Source organism: Haemaphysalis longicornis, unplaced genomic scaffold (assembly GCF_048455015.1).
Source record: "Haemaphysalis longicornis isolate Haplotype H1 unplaced genomic scaffold, Haemaphysalis longicornis Haplotype H1 scaffold_12, whole genome shotgun sequence".
Taxonomy (NCBI): domain Eukaryota; kingdom Metazoa; phylum Arthropoda; class Arachnida; order Ixodida; family Ixodidae; genus Haemaphysalis; species Haemaphysalis longicornis.
In genome coordinates this window covers 100,085,477-100,110,934 of record NW_027526225.1, presented here as the reverse complement: position 1 = coordinate 100,110,934, position 25,458 = coordinate 100,085,477, and the positions used below count along the sequence as shown (strand labels likewise).

At 47.3% G+C, this 25,458-nt stretch overlaps 1 protein-coding gene across 2 annotated transcripts; it reads left to right on the top strand.

Moving 5' to 3' along the window:
- Positions 1–7,203: 7,203 nt before the first annotated feature.
- On the top strand, positions 7,204–23,523 carry LOC144162091 (uncharacterized). 2 transcript variants are annotated; one of them, XM_077692592.1, is made up of 6 exons: positions 7,204–7,326; positions 12,902–13,006; positions 15,075–15,143; positions 16,631–16,666; positions 19,162–19,215; positions 22,992–23,523. In XM_077692592.1, exons 2-6 carry the CDS (start codon positions 12,916–12,918, stop codon positions 23,147–23,149), a joined length of 408 nt encoding a protein of 135 aa, XP_077548718.1. In that variant the 5' UTR covers positions 7,204–7,326; positions 12,902–12,915; the 3' UTR covers positions 23,150–23,523. The 2 variants fall into 2 exon arrangements, with proteins under 2 accessions (XP_077548718.1, XP_077548717.1); XM_077692591.1 differs by having other exon boundaries at positions 16,631–16,681.
- The last annotated feature ends 1,935 nt before the right edge of the window (positions 23,524–25,458 follow it).

Below are 25,458 nucleotides of genomic sequence, written 5' to 3'. Positions count from 1 at the left end.
AGAAGAAAGAATTTGGTCTAGGTTAATGAGAGAGAGAGAGAAAACACGAGGAAAAAAAAACCATAGAGAGAAGAATAGGAAAACTATAGTAAAAGTCAGCCTAATCGGAAAGTTTTTACACTGCAGACGAGCTGTCTCCGAAATGAAGGAGTGGATGGCGTTGCACACGTCCCTATCCTAGTCCCCCCAAACGACAAAAGCACCGGTACAGTTAAAGGCAGTCCAAGACGTAGCAGGGGAATCTCCAGCAGCCTTCTCCGATGGTTAGAAAATCGGCGGCAAAAAAGAAAGAAATGTTCTTTGGATTCAATTTCTTGGCAAAAGTGGCACAGAGGGGTGGTTATCAGATTTGCCCTGTATAAATACCGATTAAGTGGTGGAACACCACAACAAAAAGAAGTTATCAATACTTCGCACAAGCGAGTTTGGCATAAACTTCTCTCCCAGCGGTACTTGAGGTGTTCAAGTTCAGGAGAAGTGTTCAGACCATGGTCGGAGGCATCTTGATTGAACAGGTATTGGCGATAGCGTGCCAACAACACGCAAGAAAACGGGGGAAGAACCTCGACGATCGGTAAAGCCAAAGCTGTTTTAGCTAATATGTCAGCGGTTTCATTGAGGGTTAACCCACAGTGGCCGGGCAGCCAAACGAGCCGAATCTCCCGCACATGAGTGAGGACGCAGGAATAAAAAGTTTTGGCAATAGGATGTAAAGTTTCTGAGGAGAGAGCCATGCACACGGACAAGGAGTCGGTGAGTAGCATCACGGAAGAATTCGCCGGATCAAGTTTCAGGATTGCAAGGAGTAGAGCAAGAAATTCTGCATGAAAAATGGGGATAGAATCTGGTAATCGCAATGAAAAAGACCAGTTCAACGTCGGAGAGAAAATGCCCACCCCAACCTTTTCGTCTTTTTTCGAAGCGTCAGTTGCAATGACCACGTGGGATGGGTATTCGGACTGATGAGCCAGGAGAATGTTATTGAGTATGTTAGGCGGGAGAAGCTTAGAGTTTTTAGGGAAAATATTATCAAACGAAATCCTTACTACTGTGGATGGTATCTGCAAGGCGGGAACTGAAAGGAGGGTGGTGTTTAATGGAGTAAGCAACGAATTGGCAAAAATGACCTGTGGGCGCCGGAGACGAGACCAATATATACCAAAAAAGGACCTTGCATGCTGGAGGAAAACAGCCTGTGGTCTGGCCAGCGGGGACTCAAAGAACTTTGCGAATGCATTAACGGTTAGGTATTTGAACCTGGAGTTCAGCGTTAGGACTCCGGCTTCTAAGTACAACACTCTAATAGGGACGTAAGCGGGCAGGCCTAAGCAGCAGCGCAATGCTTGACGTTCAAGCTTCACCAAAGGCAAGAGCTTATAGGCCGCAGAGCCAGAGAACAAAACGCACCCAAATTCTAAGAGTGGGTGAACATACATGCGGTAGATCATCAAGAGTGTATCTGCTCTCAGACCTGATCGCTTGTGGCTAAGGCCCCTCAAAAGAGCGACAGCGCGGGAGCCTTTCACTGCAATGTGCTCAATGTGGAGACGCCAATTCAATTTACTGTCATATATAACTCCAAGGTATTTTAGTGAATCAACCTGCCGAATGGACTGTTGACGATAGGATAACGAAATAGATATTGGGTCCGTAATGCAGGGGTGAGACAGCCCAAACAGATTTGGGAGCAGTTTTCGGAGCAGCAAAATTTCGATTTTGGAGCAGAAGAATCTTGATTTGGAGCAGTCAGGGACATTTAATACATCGTCTTGTGAGCTTAAAAAATCATTATTTCAGCAATTTGCAGGGTCAAGTGCACATTTCAATCAGTTTTGAATACACAGAACACTCAAACAGCCTTACCTGAAACAGTTTTTAAGAGTATCACAAAGTACTAACTGCACTACCTTTTTCCTAACTGGTGATATTGTGTTGCGCCTGCACGCAACACTGACAACAAATCTGCCGTTAACATTAGATTGTTTTAGCAGTCCGTCTGTTCTGTTGGTTACTTTGTTACCCGGTTTACCGGACCGGTCTGCGCCTGCGCGCACGGAAGGGCGAGGAGGCGCGGGCAACTAATCCCCCTACGGCTACGAATGCCCAAGTGCCCAGACGAGTCCCGGTGAGCACGGCAACTACGTACACGACGGAACAGACGGACTGCTAAACTCTTGTCAAATTTAAGGGCTCCGCAATTGTGGCGTTTTTTTCTGTTTTAATGCTAAAATTATTATTTTTGTAATCCCAGGCTGTGTTGTATGAACGACTGTAGTCACGGCAACAGTTGAGCAGCTTCGAGCTAACGGTCGCATAGCCCAACCAGCCTACCCGTTTCAGTCCCCGGGGCGCAGCTTCACCCTATGGTCATTTGAGTAGCGTTAATGTTTAGCCACCTAGAGTTTGGCATTAAATTTCACTTTGCATACATCAAGTGTTATAGTCGCGTTCTATGGCAACCGTGTAGTCCTGCAGCTATTGGGCGCTGCCTGAACAGGTCGCAGCGCCGCAGCACAGCCCGCAACTTTCGTATCGACCGTTCCATCCCCGAGGCTCGCAATCACGCATCGAAGCACAGCAACACCTCAACATTTTACAACAGCACAACAAGCCAAAAAATTCACTTCAGGAACCTGATTATAGACGCGCGCACCGCGTTTCGCACTCAAGGACAAACCACGCCGAAGTCGTAGGCCCCACATTTAAATGAACTTTTTTTCGAGCCGCCCAACTTCCCGTAATCTGGCACCAATCTCAAACCATATCCTTGCGTTAACGTCACTGTTCAGAGCCACAACAGACAGAATGAATAGACTGGAACTCAGCTGATAGCGTAAAATAAACCAGGGAAAATATCGGCGATACGCACTGAGCACGTTGGTAGCAGCCAGATCAGGCGGCGGCCATGTTTGTTGACACAGCGATGCCTAATCGACAAGGCTGTTTCTGCGAACCCGGACGGAAAGCGAATCGAGTTTTAGAAGCTATCGCTTGCTTCGTTTCAGTCTTTTCATTTCTGCCATTTCTGTGTTTGCGATTGACCGACAATAAAAGCGGTGACCGGGGTATGCGGGAGGCTTTTGTCCCCGCCGAAACTGACATGAGTATCAAAATCCGTGCCGTTGAGGCTCTTCTGGAGCAGTTTGGCGCAATTTTCGTCATTTTCGTGCTTTTGGAGCAGCTTGGCGCAGGAAAATGGAATTGTATCAGAAAGGCGCAATATGCGCAGCTGCCTCACCCCTGGTAATGGGAAACACGAGAATGGCATACTTATTAATATTTAACGAAAATTTCAGAGTGTCCAGCCATAGTTCTAGAGCATTCAGATACGACTGAAGAGAATGAAACAGGGAATGAATATCCTGCGAAGAAGAGAAAAAGGCAATGTCATCCGCATAAACATTTGTTTGTACATCAGGCTGACTAGGTATGGAGCTCAAGAGGACATTAAATAGCGAGTGAGTCCCAAAGGCGTGCATGATTGGGGTGCAGCTTGTACACGGAGCTCGAATTCCTGCGCTGCAGCTTCGTGCGCCGTAGCGCAGAAACGTTTTAGTGACCTTGCGCCATCTTTCGACAGCGCTGCAAGCTAGTTGTGGCGGCGCGCAGTTCGAATTATCCGTGGCGGACTGAACTGGCGGCGTTCGCATAAAGTTTTTATCAACCCGGCGCCATCTTTCGACAGCGACTGCAAGCTAGTTACGGCGGCGCGGAGTTCGAATTATCCGCGGCGGACAAATGGCGTTCCAATCGAGATGGTGATGACGATGATGATTATATGTGGCTCTCCCTTCGAATTGGGGTGTCGGTTGTCATCAATTGAATTGCCTGGTTTATTCCACTTGCCCTTCTTCTAGCTAACCTAATAAATTTGCTCCCCCAATGTCCCCCACACCCCAGTTTTTTTTTAACTCCCGTCACTCTCTCCCCTTTTTTTTCCTCCTCCCGGTTCTCTAAATTCTCATCCGTATGATTACTCTGCAATACCTTCACTACTTTTCCTCCACTAACATTTCAGCCGCCTCCTCATCACCTCTATGGCTCTGCAGTTGAGGCTCCCCTCACGCCAAATCCCAAAGCCTCCGCCAACGTCGTTTCCTCTGCGCAGTCCCTAACAGTACGGTCTGTAGTTTTGCGATCACTGCCTCAGCATGCACATGTTTCATCCTGGTGCCTTTAGATACCCGTGCATGCCCCGGTTCTCAGGCACCCCGCGCGTGCCATAGAAACTTTCCTTCCTAAATTCTAGTTTTTCTGTCCTACAAGTATCCAGGGTTTTTAGATGCAAGGCATCTCTCACACTCGGCCTGTCCTTCCATCCGGCGTGCATGCGTCCGCAACCCTCCTCCTTTCACCTCGCCTGCCAGCTGTGTTAGCGCGTTCTCCTCGCCATGCCAGCTGTGCTACAGCGCACCGTTAGCGCGCGTATGCTACACTCTCTCTCGTTCTCCTCGCCATGCCAGATGTGCGTTAGCGCGCATGCGCGCCTCTCTCTCATAACTCTCTCTTGCGAAACGGCTATATAACCGCGGTATCTGCGGTACGCTCCTCCTCAGTCGCTCCGTCAGTAGCTCTCGCTGCTACTGCTCCGACTGCTGCTCCACCTGCTGCTCTGATGAGTTGAACTGGACACTAACATGCCTGCTACCGCGTTGGCTGACGCAACCGTAACCAGTTTCAGCCAATGTGATAACAAAAATGCTAGCACCAGCGAAGCCAGCGAATCTACGTGTGATTGAGCATCATTTAAGGTTCGCTACACTTCAACCACATTTGGGTAGCCGACATAACGGAGACGCGAATTGAACCCCGTGAGATGCCTTGCATCACCCCAGGGTTCCCCTCGCGGGAAGATGGAGAGAATTTTTTTCACTTCCATTCTCTGTGCCCACTTCATCGCCTCTGTTGCCTTGACCTGCTTATTAACTGTTGTGTTGTGTATACCCCTATTTCCCTAAGGGCTTACCGTACCGCTTGGTGCGCTGTCGTTTCCTCCATCTCCACAGCGTGTCCATGCTCCTGATATACAGTTACTTACACACCCTCGCGGCCCATTTTTCGTCCTTTGTGGTTTTTTTTTTTTCTCTTGCATTCTTTGTGCCCACTTTGTCGTGTCCATACTTAATCACAGCGAGAAGGACGAGACAGACAGAAAGATCAACCACTGGACAGGCGCTGATTCTCAACTAAATTTCTTGAAAACCCGAAACAAACATTTATACTGAAGGCCAACAACGCCGCACGTGTCGAAGTAGCATACAAAGAAAACAAACAGAACCAGATAAAAGTGCAAACGGGAACATGACTCATTTGTCGTTATCCATGAACTGGACCTCTTTATCAGTAAGCACCACGGAAGGGTGGCTCACACACTTTTCGCCCCTCTTGCTAATGTGATAGGCTTCAACCATCTCGCGGTGTAGCTGCTTCGGGTGCTTGGGTTGTCGTGTCTGCTGCCTTTACCTGCTTTTTGCCTGTTGTGTAAACCCCACTTTCCCCTACAGACTTTCCGTACCGCTTGGTCAGCTGACTGGTCCTCCGTCTCCACCGCGTGTCCACGCTCCCCATACACAGATAATTACACACCCTCACGGCCCATTTTTCGTTCTCCATATCACGAAGTCGCTCCTCAAACTTTATCTTGCTCTGCGCCTCCCTCACCTCGAAAGACGACCAGCCCATATCCCCCTGTACCGCTTCATTTGTAGTTTTGCTGTGGGCCCCTGGGGCCAATCTGCCTACCGCCCTCTCATTTAGCTCCAGGCCCGCTTGGGTCTGGCTTCATGCACAGAACCAAATTTGCGAAAGTTAATCCTGGTACCATGACCCCTTTCCAGACTCCCCTTACCACCTCGCATTTGCTGTATCCCCAGAGAGCTCTACGCTTCATTATAGCCGCGTTCCGTCTTCCTTTCGTCTTAAGGTAAGCCTCATGCGCGTGCGTGTAATCTTCGCTGTCGTCCAGCCATACTCATAAATATTTATACTCGTTCACCTACGGTATTTCTACTTGCTGCACTGATACTGTTTTGGGCTCCGCGCCGTCGTTAAAGACCGTGAACCCCGCTAGGTGCGTCGCTTCTTCACCGCATCTGGGTTATGAGGCGCACCCTACTTAAAGGCTCCGGATTAATTTTGAACCCTTGCGTATCTTTAACGTGCTGCAAGATCTCGACACATTGACGTTTTTCGCTCTTCGCCTCAACCAGAAAAGCAGCCAACTCCACCGGGGTCGACCGCACGTCCTTGGGCTCAGCAGCACGACGACCCAGCCAACGGGACTTTTTTCTTTTATTGTCGGTCTTCGATAGTAACAACACAAGTGACGCGACGGGTCCCTTAAATCTGCCTGCGGCTTCCATTCAAGCACACATATGCGCTAGGCACTGTTTCTATGCATAAGCCGTCCCGCCATGCAATCTAGTGGTTCATAAATTGGTTGCCTTCGTGTTCAGGTTCGCTATTATGGGAGGCATATATATGAACATAGTAGTTTTTCTCGCCAGAAAAAAAACCTCGAATGATACTGATAGCCCAAACCTTCAAAAGCAGAAGTTATTTACTTGTGAAAAAACTGAAGGCGCCATTATGGTGTATCGTCCCATCGCTGATTTGCTAGAGAGCACAGTCTCCGCATCCCTCCTACGCGCAGCTTCTTTGGTGCATGCTAGTAAATGCCCATTAAAGGCGTCGCCTCCACATGAATGTAGGCTCGCCTACGTGCAGTAGTTTCCTGACAACACTGTAGGAGTTGTTCTCCAACAGCCGTGGGCACAAAAAAAATCGCCACACAGTATAGAGGTGAGTGCATTCACACAACCCTGCGAATGTCGTGGCCTATAGCCTAATTGGCCCGCGCGACCACACAATGCGATGTCGTTCTTACGCATGCATGCTTGAAGACGGCTAAGCCTACTTAAGCTCGGCGTAAGCTTACCACGGCAGCAAGGCTAGAACCTTGCTTTGAGCCCTGGGGAGGGAAGATAAAGCTGTTCTCGTTGTGTTTAGGAGACCTCCTTTCAGAATGCGTAACAAGCCTTCCCGAGCGTGGTTCTATCTTTTGCCATTGTCCAGTGGAGAAAGGCTTACTGCAAGCGAGGTGGCACGACGAAGTGGGTGGACCCAGTCGCCTGCTGTCGACTTTGCTTGAATGGTCAATGGGCGCCGGGTGCGGTATATAAGGCGTTACGAAGCGGGCGCATTGCGGCAAGGAGCTAGGATACGTGACGGCTGCCACCACGAAGTGCACGAAGGACGAAGGTCGACTGCCACTTGCAGAGGCGACGCCGTGAGGCCTGCCAATCGAGGAGAGTGCGGACATTCTAGGTGAGTAAAGGGAACTTAACAAAACGTGTACACCTCTGCCACCTTCCAAACCAAGGTGGAGTCTGTTATGACACACGCTTATAAGTTTTGAGTCACCATTAGTTACATTTTTATTTGTAAGTGACACGCCAGACCAAATGTTTGAATTTACCCCCGTTTGTTTTGGTATTCCTCAAGGCAGAGGTCTGGGTCCCCTACTTTTACTGACTACTGGATGACTGGAGCGCTCGCCGCATTCCTGTTCAACGACTACTAATTTATTTAACGCATGACCGTCATTCGGATCACCAAGTAGCACTGAAAAATTGTCGTGGAAGCTAATACTCTGTATAATCATAGTTGCAGGTGCACTTATTAGCTTCCCAACTCGTAAACAGGCAGTCGCTTAATACTTCGGCAATACCTTCATGCGTAGTTCCTCTTCATGACATTATCTCGTTGTTTAGCCAATATCAAACATGATCTTGCATTTTATAACGGTTCCATTTTGACCGTAGCTTCGGACGAACACACTCAACATCATTAGGGTAATTAAAATAAATTGGTCTCCATATTCACTGGCGCTTCGGCAGCACAATGGCTGTAATTCGTACGTTACCGTATCCAAGATAAGTATGCCCGTCATAATGGAGTAACTTCGTAGCGCAAACTACCTGCTTTGGGTTCAAGACTCATAGCCACAGTTACCGTAATTACCCGATTCTAACGCGCACCCGATTCTAACGCGCACCCGATTTTCCTGGCAAAAAAAAACGGAAAAAATTTCCACATCCGATTGTAACACGCACCAAACTTTGTGAGCAAGAAAAACGAATGCGAGAGAAACGGGCGATTTCTTTCTCGATGTAATCTCACTCATCTCACTCCTCGTCGCTCTCCGCTGACCACCACATCTCGTCCTTGGTGCCGTCAAGCGCGTTCGCGATGCCACACTTCTGAACGAACGTTCAACCATGATCGATGGGATCGTGGCCAACGCCTCGCACGCCCATCCCGCGAGCTTCTCGAGAGGCGCATGCTTCCGCCGACCGCTCGTTTTGAACGCGTGAGAGCCGCAGCTGCCATTGCTGTTATCAAGCGCGCAAGTGGAACGATTTGACGATTTGTGTGAACGCCGATAGAAAAGCCTAGGCGCCTATGCTTTCTGCGTCCGAAAAATCGTTAAAATCTTGAGATGGTGATGGCGATGGGTGGGACGAAATTTTCGTTTCGGCAGTTTTGGTTTCGTATCCGATTCTAACGAGCATGCGATTTTTTGACCTATTTTTCTGGGAAAAAAGTGCGCGTTAGAATCGGGTAAGTACGGTAGTCCACAAATATGAAAGTGTACCTAACTTCAGCGTCTCTTGATGATTTAAGGGCTCTAAATATATAATAGCCCGAAGGCAAGCCCCGTAAGCTCTAAGCGCTGCTCACGCTCATCAAGACAACTACTACTCAGCCAATTTAGTTGCAGACGGACCTAAGACACTACTAGGCAGGTGTTACATTCTTCTGGCCGTTTTGATGCACATTGTTTTAGAAAAATTTCTTGACATCAAAGCTTATAGCCGTGACTTCAGAAGCATTAGTGGATTGGAATCTAATTGAATTGAATTGAATTTTATTTCCAAAGAGATCCCATGATGCAAGATTTAATTTAAACACAGGGCCCAAGGTAAAAAACGCAGGCTCTACCTCCTGTGATGATAGTGTAAGAATATATAAAAAGTAAGGAACACAAGAATATCATTTGACAAAAAAACGAAGAGGCACTCAGCACACAAAAACAAGAGAAAAGAGCATAAAACAAAAAGGAGCTGAATGCTACATTAACCCCCAAAAAAAGTATAGCAGTAATATTTGCCCGAATATTTTACACTAAATATGTTACACTAATTAGAAAAGGTGCGTGACTTGCATTTTTACTATACTTACGTAACCATCCTAGCCCTAACCGCCTGTTTCTGAGATTGCGCTTTTGTAATCTGGTAAGAACACGCAAGCACGGTTGATGAGGATGCTGGTAGAGTACCCAGACAATCACTTCGAAATGGTTAAAGAAGCAAGCTCCCAATTAAACCGCTAGTCATAAAGATCTTGTGCCAAACGACACTTCGGCAAGCTGTCACACGCTGTTGGGATAATATCAACTCAAAATGACTAAACACTGCCGCACAGGACCTGCGCATGGCGCAGTGCTTTTTGTTGTGTCTTTTTTCGGTGCTAGAGCCGGCACTTTTGTATCGTGACCTTATAATCAAAGTTGTTCATCTTTCAGCGTTCGTTCTGATTGTTTCTGCCACGGACACTACAAAAAGAGCACCGCATCATTAGCCTCACAATGAATAAACCGCGTTTTCTAAGTGAGATTTTCAAATAGAATGGTCGATTTAAAGATCGATCATGGCAACGCTTTGCTAGTCTTTCAAGATTAGAAGGTGGGCCGTATCTCTGGTTCCACGACACTCCCATTGGCCCACCCTACGCCTTTAAGGGAATCAGCGAATATTAAACATTTGAGATTCCTTGTGATAACAGGAAGCCGACAGGCTAAAGCTTTGACCTGCATTCTTGAAAACTGCCCCGTTGTGTTTCAAGCCAGGGAAAGTAAGACATGAAGCTCTATTGTATTCGTGGGATTCTACAAGCACGCTCTTTATGTCAGGCAGCTGGAATAAAGAACACAGAGGAAAACAGGAAAAGGAAAACAGGAACTGTACTACGTTTCAGATGAACGGCCACGAAACGTACTTGGTTGGCGTTGGGGGTGGGGAGTTGGGGGTAGGGCGGTGTACAGAGTAGAGTGTGAGAAGGACATAACGTGCTATGGATGCAAAATGCACGAGACGGAATAGACACATCCTACTGCCTGGTTTCCATGCAGCTGAGGGCCATTTCTTCGCTGCCAGTAACAATGCGGCAATTGCCTAACAGGCCCAGCGACACCCGGGCTATTAGGCTTGCTTTAGCGGGCGATGTTATGTGACTTGCGCCGAAGTCTAGATCACACCGGCCTTGTTTTATGCAAGTAAGCTTTGTTGCTTTCGACAACTTCCTGAAGGTTGGCCTTCACAGTCAAAGAGATAAATTTAAAAAAAATGTCGAGTTGTTTTATTAGTTTACTAATTTCCTCAATTCACTACTACAAGCTGCAGAACCAACGTTTCAGGCTTTATTTGACCCCCGCCCCAATTTCCTGCTTTTGAATTTGCCTCTCGCTCAAGAGCGGACGAAAATTTGTTCCGGCAACCTGCGCTCTCCTCGAATTCGTGTGCTTCCCGAAAGATGGCCACACTTGTTCGGGCAACTGGCGGTGGCGTTTATATCGGTGTTCTTCCCTCCCGCTACCGACTTTGTATGCGTAGTGGAATATAATTCGTAAAGCCGCACTTTGAAAACGAACTTTTTAGAAACGACCGTCTTTGTCGGGCTACTCAAACGCGAAAATTTTGGTCTGTCTCACCTGGTCTGTCTGTATGTATATATGTCCCTCGATTCAGCTCCCGGGCAAAGCTAGAATTCTCGAACGAGAGGTTTATGCAGAAAAGATGTTTTCGATCTAGTTAATCCAGGAACATGTTCTATATTTGTCACAATTTTTCATCAAAAAGACAACAGTAACCATATTACCGACAAAAAAACCTAAATGCGTAACTGGAACTTGCAGTGTTCTTTAAATTAAAAATACATGCTGGATTGTGGTACCATCAAATTAAAATAAGCGTTGAAAACAATTGTTCAAGAAACAAAATGGAGAAAAAGCTCTCGACCGAGTATCGGGCTCATGGCTCGAGCGCCAAGTTTCAGCAGTCCCAAGAAATCACCCACCAACACTGAGAACGCGGGAAAATTGAATACAGCAAACCTCGGATGGGTGGACCGAGACAGGATGCAAACATCGGGAGAGGTGGGCGGATGAGACGAGAGGGACAGTTACGTGGCAGGTGCGGCACGAGAATATCGCCTTCTGGCGACATAGGCAGTGACGCGAGCAGATACGTGGCCATTTCTTTCTTTTCTTTTCGCGCGCGCGTAGGTTTATTAAGTGGGTTGCAACTGAACGGTTTAACATACAGCGAGAATCACGGTGAGTTTCGCAATCAGACCTGGCCGCGCTTGACCGCGACAGATTGCTGCTAAACTTGTCATCGTGGCCACATAAGCTTTCTTTAACTTCGGCGTTTCCCCTTGGCCTCTTCGTCCTCACTTAACTTTTCTCCTTTTCTCTCTCTACTTTCTCTCCCTTTCTTTTTTTTTCTTCAGTGTTCAGCACATAGAGTGTCATACTAATATACACTAGAGGGAAATCTAGCGCCACTGTCTAGGGGAGCAGCGCTTCAGCGAGCGTTCCGTCATGTACCGGGCAGGCACGTTCCACTTGTCCTTGGCATGGCTCACGAACAGGCTGAAAAGTTGCCTCTGGCTGCAAAAATGCTACAATATTACTGCAGAAGAATAATCGAATTCGTTTTATTATTACAAAGTTAAAGCTCCAGAAAGATGTATTTGTCAGTAATTATTTAGAAGCTTTATGAACGATGTAGAAGAAAAAAAGGGCCCATCTCCCCGCGAGGGGGACTCGAGTAAATGCGTCGCATAGGGGGTGGGTGTATTGCGTTAACGTTTAGTGTTTGGGGAGTTGGTGGTAGTGAATGCGTTGTATCAGCAGCTTCTTGACGTAGTTTGAATGAGTCAAGGATATAAGGCGCGTTCGTAGCCTTTCATTCTGTGTCGGTTTTGTGGCGCAGTGGTAAGAGCACCATGTACCTCGCGTTCCGCACACAGGTAGTGAATGTGTTGTACCAGCAGCTTCTTGACGTAGTTTGAATGAGTCAAGGATATAAGGCGCGTTCGTAGCCTTCCATTCTGTGTCGGCTTTGTGGCGCAGTCGGTAGAGCACCATGTACCTTGCGTTCCGCCCGCAGGGTCGTGGGATCGAAACCAGGCGCCGATAAGTATTATTTTTTTATATAGTGTAGGGGGAGGGGTGCGGACCTGTTGTCGAGAGCGAGGAGGGTAGCGTGATGCGGGAGAGGAGGAGTGGGGGAGAGGGCGCACCTGGAACGGCTGTTGCGTACGCCGAGGCGCGCCGACAACGCCGGGTGACATCGAGAGTTAAAAAAATGCTCTGCATTTAAAAAAATGTTACCTTGCTGGCTTCGAGACGAAAAAAAAGCCATATCGCTAGCTGAGCCAAGTAGGCGAGGAACGTCGCTAGCAGCAATGGCGCCACCCACGGCGGAGTGCGATTGCAGCGCCATATTTCCCTCTAGTATATATCAGTATGAAACTCTATGGTTCAGCTAGCTATCTTTGAAAAAGTGTAGATAACCGTGATGAAATGTACAATATGTTCATTCTTGGAAAAGGACGTCGAAATAAAGTTTGTTTTTGCAGCTTCCCTTTTCACCTTTGTTCCGGCAGTTGTCATAACGTCTAGTTTTATGCTCATATATATATATACACGCACATATATACAGAGGTCCTTGCGCCAATACCATGATCGTGATCATAATCGTCACGGACATTGCCGCTACAATCCTCGCCTACACATCGCTGAAGTGTTTCCTTTTTGCCCCGCGTTTCAACGAAGGCACTGCCACAGACATGGGATACCCACAACTGTCGCCCTCCGGACGAAGGAGCCTCCAGGGCCTGGCTGTCGTCTTGATGGCGTTGGAGTTTATCCTGGCTAACGGTATCCTGCATTTCTTCTTCGCAATACTTTCGAGGACGCTCCGATATAGGCTGTATGAATCATTTTATCGACCCTCTTATACGCAGTTTTCTACGGAATACTCCAATTTTGGTTAAAAGACACTCATCGGTGATATTGAGTGATAATTTAAGCCCCGACAAGGGTGCATAACGTTCAGAGTATTTAATATGTGTAATGAGTTGTAGAGTGCGGGCAGATGTACAGTTGCTCCACAAGAAAACAGAATAACTGCATCTTAGCATATCGACATCGCGGCGGATATGTAAAATGACAGTCGGACAAGATCGATTCTTTTTTTCTGATCTACCGAAAAAGGAGGCAACGGGCCGTACACGCAACGCAAGACCATCTGAGGGGCCGAAGCTAGTTGCTATTTGTATTATATTACAGTGTTTCATTACCTATGCAGTGATTCACGTTCTTTCTTGGCAGATAATTGTAGTGACCACAAAACCGGTAAGAAAAACTACACAAAATAAAACCGGCGTGGTGAAATGTAAATGTGGAGGGCTAACTAATGATAGATAGTAGTAGTAAAGAAAGCCGAGCTAGCTGGTAGGGTTGCATACATCGAACAGCGCTAGCAAGGGTTAGTTGATAGTGAGCGCTTGTTTCGTCTTTCTTTCTCTGTCCCTGTGCTGCAAACGCTGTTCGAAGGATATAAAGTAGTTCGTATGTGTCACTTGCCGCCACGCAATACATTCTGTCTCAGCGCTCGCTTATAGGGCGCAAACTTGCAGTCTTTCTCTCGAAGATTCTTAAATGTAGAACTCGAATCAGCTCAGAGTGCTGTGTTCAGGACGGCGGTAAAATTCAGCAGCATTGGAAAAATAGTTCCGGTCAAGACGTTTGATACCATACTTGAGAAGCAGGGATGTGTTTGCGGAGGGTGTAAGAAGGGCACACGAAGACGCACACCAAAAATAGGCAGCACTTACCAATCGTGTAGTCTATACTACGGCGTCATGCATCGAGAGAGAGAAGTAAGTTGCCGAATGTAAAGGGGACAGGTGCATTTTGCATGTATAAATGCCGATGTTCCGCGAAACCTTAGTGGCTGAAGAGTTAGAGTGGGGTGATGGTAAGTATTGGGCACAGGGTGAAAAGTTTGTATCTTTCACCTTTCAGCGTCACCCGTGGCAGTAGTTCCAAGTTTTATTTTTCGGGATAGAATCGTATTTTTGTTTTCTTTGAATTCCCACCCTTCGCATCACCCCACTGCTTAAAAGCTTGAAGAAGAAAAATAAGCAAAAGTACTTTTTTTTTCAGTCTTCAAGGCAAAACTGCCGAAAGGAAGGCAAAGGGTGTGGGAACCCCTGACACAGGCGAACCCCCCCCCCCTTAAAAATAACAAGACTCAAAAATAAAAAAAAAGGAAACATTGTAGAAATTAACGTTCTTGGGTTAAGAAAACCTGTGAGCTTTTTTATTTTATTTATTGATACTGCAATCCCCATTACAGGGATTTTAGCAGGGTGGTTACAGACTTATTTTTTACAATGTTTTGGTCCGAAACTAGCGCATGACCTTCACACCTTCGACATATAGGTAGGCATTGAGGATGCACCCACTTTCCTCCGTTCATCTCACAACAGTTTGCTCCTGACTTGATCTTACTTTTAGAGCAGAAACGGTGGAAATGTAGAAAAACGAGGAGCAGAAGGTCACCGTGTTACAGAAGAGAGTTTATCCGAGAATGTGCACAGTCCTGTGAATGCGTGTGAGTGGCGACTAAACCTCGAGGCATGCAGCCGACGTGAGCCTCAGGGTTTTCAACGTCGCTTAAAGAAATCGTGATCGGTTATGGAGTTTGAATGTTTGAATGCGCTGGAGTTCGGAGTTCCTTTAAAGGACTTGAGTGCGGGATCGTGGCGAACGAGTCGATTTGACTCCCGTAAAACAAAAATGGATAATGAGCATGAATAAGTGCGCATGAGACGTCTTTGCTGTTTGTTATATTTGCACTGTTATGAGGATGCAGGATTAATTATTTCCCGCCTCATTAGTTTACCTTTCGCACAAAGCGAAACCTGGCGTTCCATTGCAGCGCTACTGGAAGACGAGATGGCCGCGCTGTCATCAGGATCGACGTGGAAGGAACCCGAAAAAAGAAACAGTGAGTTTAAAGCATTGTCAGCTAATAGATGTAGTACGCGAAACACGTGTAAAAATTACCAGACAGCTTGGTTGTACCAACCCCGGATTACCGTGAACAGGACATTCAACGGCCTCAAGGAGGAGCCGTGAAGCCACCCTGTACACGTTTCTGAAAAATTATTCCTCTTTATGCATTCAGCCCTTTTATTTGTGCATCTATCAAACCATATTTTGTAGTCAGCGCCGTCTTTGTGTCTTTCTTGCCGTCGTGTATCCGGTTGCGCTGTTTTCCAGTTCAAGAATACCAACTTACGCACGCTTCGACTCGCAGGCGCTTTGTTATTGCGTGAGCATTAGATTGGGAATTTTGTCAACAACTTGCGCGGATTATTCGCGAAGACAGCGCAACAGAAGCACAGAGCACGGGAGTGAACATGCGGACAGGGACTTCAAGCGGAACCTCGAGCCGACGCGGCATCGGCTGCGGCGGCGCTGCGTTCCCATCCCTGTCTATGCCCGACCGCTACAACTTGTGCAGCCTCCCAAATTTTTAATAATATATCGGGAGCGACGACCGTCGGCATATCAACGTCGCAACACGGTGTTCACTGATAAAACAGTCGAGAATATGTGATTGCGCATAGAACTATCTGTTGTGGGAGTGTCGTCTGCTCTGCTGTTCTCCCCAGGGCAACATACACCACGTTTTTTTTCTTATCTTGCAAAGTCTTGTCGCTACTGCCAAAGGTAGATAAGACCGTAGGGCACAAGTTTTATTTTTATCAGCTTTGTTATTTATCGCATTATAGTGCGCAGCGGCCTAAGGCCATTCCAGCTATAAAACGGTCCTGTTCTACTTTTATATACCTTTTCCGTGACATTCCTCGCGCTGCGCGGGGCAAGTGATAGAAAAAGAAAATCAAACGCGCATTTTATATGGGCATGCGCATCAAATAACCACGGTTTCTCGTGAACAAAGTTATTCAGTGCAGTAGCAGGGGGTGTACCACTCTCAAGGAAACAGCGTAGCAGACGACACTCATACAGACGATAGCCCTATGCGCGTGCGCATACTCTCGACTATTTCGCTGCTGAACTGTGTGATAAGCCGCTGACATACCGATCGGTCATCGCTCCCGCTATATTATAAAAATGTGGTAGGCTGTACGTGTTGTAAAGTGGAGAGTGACACGAGCCCAGAGCAGGGTAGGCGGCAAGAGAGAGTGGAATGGGAATGAGGGCGACGGAGTTCCGATACTGGTGGACAACAGAAGGAGCCAGTCGTACTGCCGAAGCGGGCAAACGTTACGGCTGAAGCAAGTAGAACGTAAAGCACGGTTGTCACGGCGTGCGAAGGGCGTGCGAGAAACACTGTGTTGCGGGAAGTTGGCTCTATAGCTGCGCCTCAACTTCGAGAAAAGGAGGAATGAGATCCTAACGCATTTTTAAAGCTCTCCTAACGAATTTTTAATTAATTTGTTTTGTCCACTCATTTACTCATTTCAGCTTGGTGGTCCAAGCGAGGCAACGCGAAGGAAGCCGGTAAGCGGGCCCATGGTAACAGTTATTTATTTCTTCAATTTGTAGCACGGAACGCAGGTTATGTGCTTACCTAATCTAACCTGGCATGTATTGAAATCTGGAGCATCGGTGCTGCAGCTTAAGAGTTTTGCTGCTGTAAGTGGGGAAAATAATGTGAGTGAGTGAGTGAGTGAGTGAGTGAGTGAGTGAGTGAGTGAGTGAGTGAGTGAGTGAGTGAGTGAGTGAGTGAGTGAGTGAGTGAGTGAGTGAGTGAGTGAGTGGAGGTTGCGGTATAGGGGAGGTTGCGGTTAGGGGGTCACTGAAGTACCGTTATCGATTTGCGCCATGTACGGGGATGAATCCTACATAGGTTTCAAGAGCCAACCGAGGCAAGCGATGGAAAAACCTTTATTGAACCCGGTTTTACGACGTCTTCTCCCGGCGTCATCGATGGGAGTGGTTCCCTATTCTTGAGACCCGTATGCCTCTCTCGCCTCTTGTCCCCTGGTAACCAGCTTGATTTGGTCTTCCAGAGTGGGGCTGCTCAGCAAGGTCTCCCTTCGCTCGGTGAGGGAGTGGGTAGTAGGGGAATGGTTGAGGAGTGGAGGGGTGTTTTTGGTAAAATCACAATCTCCGATTATTTGGCGGAGCATGCAGAGTTCTTTTTTACAAGAGGGGCAATTTCGGGTAATCAGAGCCACACGTCATCACTAGCATATAGCGACATAACGCAATACTACAAAGAACAAAGAAAGCGGTTCCCGGACCCACACAAGTCACTGAACAGAGACCAATCAATATAGAGACAGATAAAGGTTAGGTCCTTTCCACCCCCTATCCTTCAAAATAAGATGTTTTCTGAACGCAACCGAGGCAACATGTCCCTTGAAATGACCGGACTGCATCACTCACGATGTAAACGCATTATTCCTTAACTCAAAGTTTGAAGTAAAAAAAAACAGTTACAGGCAAAAAATTAATAACCTTCCCACGAAATTGCCCGCTACAACAAAACCGGGATAGTTAAACGGACCGCCAAATCGGGAATGTCGAAAAGGCAGTGTGACTGCCTGTCCGCCATATACGTCATGAGACAAGCACCAGACATGACGCCGCGCATAGTTCATTTGTTACGTCGCGCCGTGGGTCGTTTTCTTTCCCAAGTGTCACGTATCAACTAGGCCCCCTTCATTGTCTCTCACTGTATTAAAGACAATAGTCTTTCTTTGGCTACTTAAACGCAGAAATTTTGGTCTGTCTGTCTGTCGGTTTGTAACTCAATTCATACACCAGGCCAAAGTTAAACTCAAGCTGCGCAATAGTCTTATATACTCACAGCCATGTATAAATGTTTACGTTCGGTGTCAATGTTCACACTTGTAAAATTGTTCAACAAGAACCGAAGATTACGCAAATATAAGGCAGAAATTCAATACATAAGTGATATTTGCAGTGTTCCTTTATTTAAAAAATTATGCATGCTTGGTTTTTGCGATAGCAAATGAAATACTACATCAACGGCAGAAAACCGTCGCCTGCTGTTGCCAGCGCTACCTCTTGGCGGCATTTAAGAAATCAAATGGCAATAGGAACTAAACGTTCTACTAGATAGTACTCACGTTCCGCTTGGAACGCTCGTGGAGTAGGCTTAGAGTTTCATACTAATATACACTAGAGGGAAATCTCGCGCCACTGTCTAGGGGAGCGGCCTTCCGCGATCATTCAGTCATTTACAGGGCAGGCTCGTTCCACTTGTCCGTGGCATGGCTCATGAACAGGCTGAAAGGTTGACTCTGGCTGCAAAAAAGCAACAATATTACTGCAGAAGGTTCATAAAATTTGTTTTGTTATTATAAAATTAAACCATCAAAAGAATAATGCTGGTGATTCTATAGAATCTTCATGCACGATGAAAAAGAAAAAAAAAATGTTTTTGTTGTTTTTGGCTTCAAGACAAAAAAGAAGCTATATGGCTAGCTAGGCCAAGTAGGCGAGGAACGTCGCTAGCGGCAATGCCGCCGCCCCACGGGGGCCCGCGACTGCAGCGACAGATTTCCCTCCAGCATATATTAGTATGAAACTCTATGGGAGTAGGGCAACATCGTTCTGTAAACGTTGTAGTACGGTGCCTCAATTTACGCGCGTCTCCGCCGTACGGCAGCGCTGGCATCGAGGCACCCGGCTTGGAGCAGTCGAACGCGGTAAATTTAAATTGACTTGAGCAAATCTCTAGCGTGTTATCCTGGGAGGAACGAGACGGGAGAGGAAAAGCATTAGAGGTGAGCGGGAAAGAGAAGGGATGCATTTACCTGGCAGGGGCGCCCGTCGACTATCGTCTTTCGGCGACATTTCCAACGAAAACAGCAGATACGCGGCCATGTTTTCGTAAGAGGGACTTTGTAGCAGTGCTCTTTTCCTTATAGAGAGGGAAGAGCTATGTGTCTTGAGGAACCGCTGCCATGATTCGTTCGCGTCATTTCTTTTTCACACTGGGCCCCCGGCGGGAATTCCCACAGAGCCGAGCTTCGAACAAGAGCTGCCTCTGTGCGCCCTGGTGGTCTCAGCTGCCGGTAAGTGGACAGGACGAGTACGATGATTCCCATAGAATTATACGAAAATATCTCACCAATTCCTACAGAAACTCACTTGTGCTCAAGAATATGACGTATGTTAATGCCCTCCTGGCGACTTAGAGGGGCCATAAAGACAAAACACAAGTTTAGTTCATTCGAAAGATTGCCTCGTTAGTATCATACTGACACCACTTTTAACGCACACTTCGCTAAAATAAGCTATATAATTAAGAAAAAAGTGAAATGCCATGCCACCCACAAGCTCATTTCCAGCAACATAATCTATGATGTCTTACCAGCCTGCTCTGTGATTGGCGGAGGCCGGCGAAAGGAAACGCAAATTAGGCAGAGCTTATAAGCTTGCCGAATGAGCTATTTGCGCTTAAATTTCGACCACATTCTTTTTACAGCAGTAAGAACGGGGGGATAAACAGTGCATGTTAAGAAATCACACGCAAAACATAGAAGTATCGACGCGTACTGCTGTTGGTACTGAGCGCACTGTTTGTTTTAGCTGCAGCCTGCATAGTAGTCCGCCGCTTTCGAGCTGTCTTACACGCACTGGCCGATTGGCGTAAGCAACGTTGTCTTACGTGAATATTGTCAAGAATATTGTCGTGAATATTGCCTGTTTGTCAAGAATATTTCATGTTTGACGAAAAGATTACTTTCTAAAGTAACAAAAACAAGCCAGGTGCAAACACGTTGAAAAAAAAAAAAAAGCTATGGCAGACAACGGCCCGTGCATAGAGTTAATACTACTGACTGGCCCGTGCATGAGTACGGTAGCGCCATCTGGGAAGACTGACGGCAAGCAGCGCTGCAGCCGAATCACGCAGGGCAAAACGCATGATGTGGCGGGAGAATCAAACTTTTAACCTAAATTGATCAAATTCTCAGTGAATACGGCATCATTTACTGCCGGACAAGCGCTAGGGGCTCTATAAAACACGAAATCTTTCGAATAAAACAAACTTGTATTTTGTCCCTATGGCCCCTTTAAATTATTCCCTCAGGCCTTAACAATGACATATGCCACACAGGTGCAGTTAAGGTGCGGAAGATTTCAATTAAGATTTAGAAAGGCGTACCAAGGTGACGGTGGAGGCCCCGATTCTCACGGCGAAAGCGTGACCCATCGATTAGAACACAGCTGAAAGCAGCAAATTAGTCACTTTCTGTGCATTGCGTGACAGGTTATCTTCCACATTCGGGGGGCTAAATATTCATCCTTATTTCATTAGCACCAGAATTTTCCTACTGTTATGATGGCCAAATAAATTTAAAACGCCTGAAAAAGCGTGGTAGTGCTCCATTCTGTCAATCCCTTGTCCCGTTTAAGCGCTGTTGTTCAATTGTTAAATATCTGAAAGAAAACGTCTCGTCTGCACCGACACACCGACCTCCAGCCTTCATCATGTAAAGAACGCTGTAATGTTCGTTTATGTACCTTAGTTGTGACTATAATGCCGAACACTTGCTTTGTCCTAAACAAAGTTTACACGTACCAGCCGTGCCACCAGTGACAGTTGTCTGGAAAGGTCCTGCCCGTGGGTACTTCGTGTTCGCGCTGTTTGTCATGTCAGCAATGCGTTTCTTGCCGAAAAAAAGTGGTCTCCTTCTGCCACAAAAAGCCGTGCAGGCAAAGCTTGCTTGCGAATCCTTGGTGCGTTCACGAAGTCGAGGCTTTTGTGGGGGTCCCCATTTTATTTTTATTTTATTTCTTAAATTTTGTGAATAAAGGGCCAAGTTTTGCACGGCAGCGTAGTAGCAGCTACCTACCGTAGCGTTCATGAAGAACCGTGTGTCTTCCCCGTGCCCTTTCGTCGTGTGCTGTTTTGACGCCGTTTCCAATGAAGTTGCGGCCGCCCTATCTGGGGGTGTGCAGCCAGTTTGAAAGATGTTTGTGTGGCCGCCATGTAGCACCACATACATGGCTAATGCGCGGTTGGAAGGTGTCACTTGTATAGTTCCGAGGAATCTCAAACAATATTTTCCGTCGCGAACTCCAGCGAGTGACAATGCGAAAACCGGGCAAATAAGATAGCGGGAAAAACTTTCTATGTTTGCGAAAAAATAAAAAAATACATCCCCTAGTAGAAAGACGACCAACACTTCATGGCACGGATATTGATATGAACAATTCAAATGTTATTAATTAATATTCAACCAGTCAGTCCGTAAATATAAATTACGGCTTTAGCTAACGTCAAACTTTCCATCACCTGTGTGTAATTTCCCTTGGAATATTTAAAAAAATGAAGCATTTATAAGATTACCAATACGTTTTGTTAACAAATACGCAGGATTCGTGGGGTACAACATGCCGAATCTTCAAGTACCTTGCGTTAGCCAATACGTTTGCGTCTGCTGCGTTTTGTGTTAATACTAACTTGCGCTTGGCAGGCTATTCACGGCGTGCCGCAAAACATTCGAATCGTTGCGCATGCCCGCAATAAACCTGCATTCGCTCACGAGGCTTGAAAGTCACAGCTTAGTCACTTTTTTGACATTTTTCCGCAGTGTCGATATCAACACCCAAAGGCGTCAGAACGAAGAAAATGTTTTTCTTAAGTAAGTGTGACTCCGAAGGCCTCGTACTTTTTTTATCGTAAATAACTACCGCCCTGCCCAATAACCTGATTGGAAAAAAAGGCTGCTTTCTTTGAGGAAAACCAGTTTATTGTCACGGTGTATACTCGTGTAAGGGGAAATGCGTAGGTAAGTAGGAACAGCTTAGCATGCGGGGGAAAGAGAGCGAGAGAGACTCTAATAAGACGTGAAGCGAGCGTGTTCGTGGCCGGGGCTTTAGTCCAAAACAGCGCTGGTGCGACCGGATATGGTCCGCCCTGCACTCTACCCCGTAGCTCGTCTTCACCACAGCGCTCCAGAATGACTAATTGAAGTAACCATGTGTGCAAATGAGGCAAATGACGAAACCCAACATATGATTGGAATAAAAAAGGGCCCGTGCGCAGTGACAATGTGCAAAACGGGGGATGGCATTGCGCAATGCCATCCCCGCGCAAGGTCCCTTACATTGCGCAATGTCCCTGAATGAAATTGCGCAAAGTCCCTGAAATTGGTTATTGAGCATTGTGGTGAGGACGCCCTAGGAGGACTTAGAGTATAGCATGCCACGACTTTTTTTACCCGTCGCGGTGGCTCAGTGGCTAGGGAGTTGTGCTGTTTAGCCGAAGAACGTGAGTTTGATCGCTGCCGCGATGGCTGCTTTACAGATAGAGACGGAAAGCGGAAACGCCCGTGTGTCGAGATTTTGCGCATGTCAAACATCCCCAGGTGGTGAAAACTAATCCGGAGCCCACCACTACGGCGCGCCTTCTAACTCGGTAGTAGCTTCGGCGAGTTAAACCCCACACTATATCAATTATGATGATGATGGTTGGATGTTTATGGCGCAAGGCCAACTGGGGCAAAGAGCGCCAAAACAATAGTCATATATGAGGGGTGAGACCTTAAACAATAAGTAAAGTCAGCGAAAACAAAAGTAAAATCACAAAACGACAATGAGCATGGCTGGTGTATAGGGCCAGATTTCATTATGCGTGATAGGAAATGAGGTCAATATAAATTAATCATACCACGTTTGTGTAGAAGAAAATGGGCTTCTTCTCTGTTGATCGCACCGCCATACGGCTTCAGTGTACAGGAACATCGGGACTCCCGCCAGACAGTGGGAAAGTTTTTCCGACTGTGCGGGACGCCGGCAGAGAGAAACCTTGCTCATACATCGTTCCCGCTGTTGCGCGCAGGCTGCTACGTAGACAGCTGCGTGCCGCTGGTGTTCGAGTGCGGCCGAACGTCCGAGAACAGCAAGTCCGGCTTCGCCAAGTGCCGGAGCGCCCACAGCGCCTGCCTCGCCCAATGCGTCAGAAACCTCAACAGGATCAGCGCCGCTCTCCAGAAGTGACAACGCGCGGACGAACCGGAGTTGACGGCGACGAGCGGGGAACAAGAACCGCCGCCCACGGCGCCGTCGCCCTAGTGTCGCCAATCCACGCGGGGGGCTCGTTCTCTGCGTGCACGACTGCATGTCGTGTTCCCCGTTATCGTCAAAGCCCACTCCGTGAGGAGCAGGGCACCCCGCCGGCTGTTCTACAGAAAAGCTCGCCACCACTGAAGACACATTTGAATGTGTCGTCTTCGCCCACATTGCCGATGGCTCGATTGTTGGAAATAGAGCTGTCCCACATTGCCTAACTCTTGACGAGCACTATGTTCTTCACGTGAGCAGTGCGGGCTCAAGTAAAAAAAAAGACGTCGTTCTTATCGAATAAAAGCATATGAGACGCAATTTCGTAGCTTGTTTTTGGAACCTCGGATTTCTGTAAACCTTGGAGAAAAGAGCGTGGATGGCAATCCGCAGTGTGGGGGATAAGGATTCCCTCAATTTGGCGAGTGCCCGGCCATCAGCACTTAAGCTCATGAATGAAGATTTCTTCTCTTTTTCTGTCTTTTGGGCACTAATCGTTCATCTCTTTGTGAATAAGTCTACAAAGTCTGCAAAAAGAAGTTCACAAGTCGGCAGATATCCGGCAATATTCCCTCCTGCTCACGATTGGGAAGGTTTTCGTAAAATAGAAAGCCAAACAAGGTAAGAAACAAAGTCAGTAGGATTCGACACAGTCGGTGCCTTGTTTAAACCGACGCCACCAAGTCTTCAAACAAGCAATGCCGACAAGATACCAAACGGCACTGTGCATCATTGTCGTTTCGGATATTTTTCAATGGCGAAGCCTCTTAGTGGCTGAAGCTGTTGGCGTCTCCTGTCATTGTCGTCGTCATGTAGTTACGGTACTAAAACACTAGGAAGCTCGTTTACGCCTCCCGCTAAAACCTAACGCGGGCTAAAAAAACACCGGTGACACTCGTTTACGCCTCGCGCTAGAGAGCTCCGGGCTTCAAAGACAAGGCACTTTTACAGCAAAGCTCTATACCTCTACCCCCCAACGGTTTCATCTCCGTTGGCAAAAACGCCAAGGCGCCGAGAATACATTTATTCACTCCATGCTTCGCTCCCCCTCAGTTTTCATGTTAGTGGAGATGGCCCGGGATTTTCTGTCGTGTGAGCGCGGCTCGCTCCAGGTGCAGAGAGTTATCTCAGTTAATCCTGCTCACTCAGATTCGAGGGCACAAAGCGAGGGCACAAAAATGGGAGACGCGCTTGGTCCTTCTGAAGTAACCAAATGTTCAGTACTTTTCAATAGCATAATATGCTGGGGCACGGGGCCGAACTGCTCTGCGTGATTTTGAGTGCAAATACCATAGGTGAAGGTTGTACTTCTTGTGGGGGTGAGAGTATAAAAAACTAAACCCAGTTCCACTCAGTGAAAAATCTGCAGAAACAGCAAAGCTGTGGCTTTCTTGTGGCGGTTCGAACGCCAACGGCGCTCACCCAAAAACGGAAACAGCGTCGCCGCGCAAATTCAATATGTATACGGTTCGCGCAAAGGAATCGGGCACTAAACGTCAGCGCCAGGAGGCTTCATTCCACCTCCCTCCCCTAGCGGGAGGAAGGAAAACCAGCCCCGGCGAGACCACTGCGCCCTCTATCGGTGGGTCTGGGAACCGTTTTCTTTCTGCGAGGCGGGCTTAGGGTCTGGGAACCTGCTCCTAACCGTGCATGACGCATGACCTTCAGCAGACGGACTAGAAGATTCCACCTACAACAGCTCCGTTGTTAAAAATATGCTAGAATCAGCTAGAAGAGTACAAAGAGAGCGTTTGGCCTCTCCCCAAGACACTTTCCGTGTGCATGAAGCGCGAAAACTATCCTTCCGACTAAGCCCTCCAGGGAGCAAGGAAGTTAACTATCCGGCGTATCTATCACACAGTGCGCATTTTTTCTCTATTATTGACCAATTCTTTGTGTGGGCGTGCAAGGAATCGATTGTTCGATGACTTTTTCCCTACCGCGAAATTGTACCTGTGTCATTTTTCTTTGCAGTTAAGAGAAAGTGCACAAATAATGTTCAATGCGGAGCATTCTATGGCAATCTCCATCGTGATTGGACGATCTGCCCGGTCTGGCTTTTTTAAAGACGACAAAACTAAATCCACGACGCGCATGCTCGCTCGTAACGGCAGTACGCGCTCCTTCACATTCGCACCGTCTTTGAACATCCCATAGGCTGCGGCGCAATACCCTGCACCCGCGTCGCATGTACACGGGGCGGCAGTAGGCACTTCTTCACATTCTCCCCCAGTTTATGAAGCACT

Bases quoted from the DNA above. Each gene is read 5' to 3' on its own strand.
- LOC144162091 (XM_077692591.1), top strand. From the start codon at position 12,916: ATGGGATACCCACAACTGTCGCCCTCCGGACGAAGGAGCCTCCAGGGC. The intron at 15,144-16,630 runs GTGAGTTTAAAG...TACTCATTTCAG, and splicing joins GGAACCCGAAAAAAGAAACA to CTTGGTGGTCCAAGCGAGGC. The intron at 16,682-19,161 runs GTAACAGTTATT...GAATTCCCACAG, and splicing joins AGCCGGTAAGCGGGCCCATG to AGCCGAGCTTCGAACAAGAG.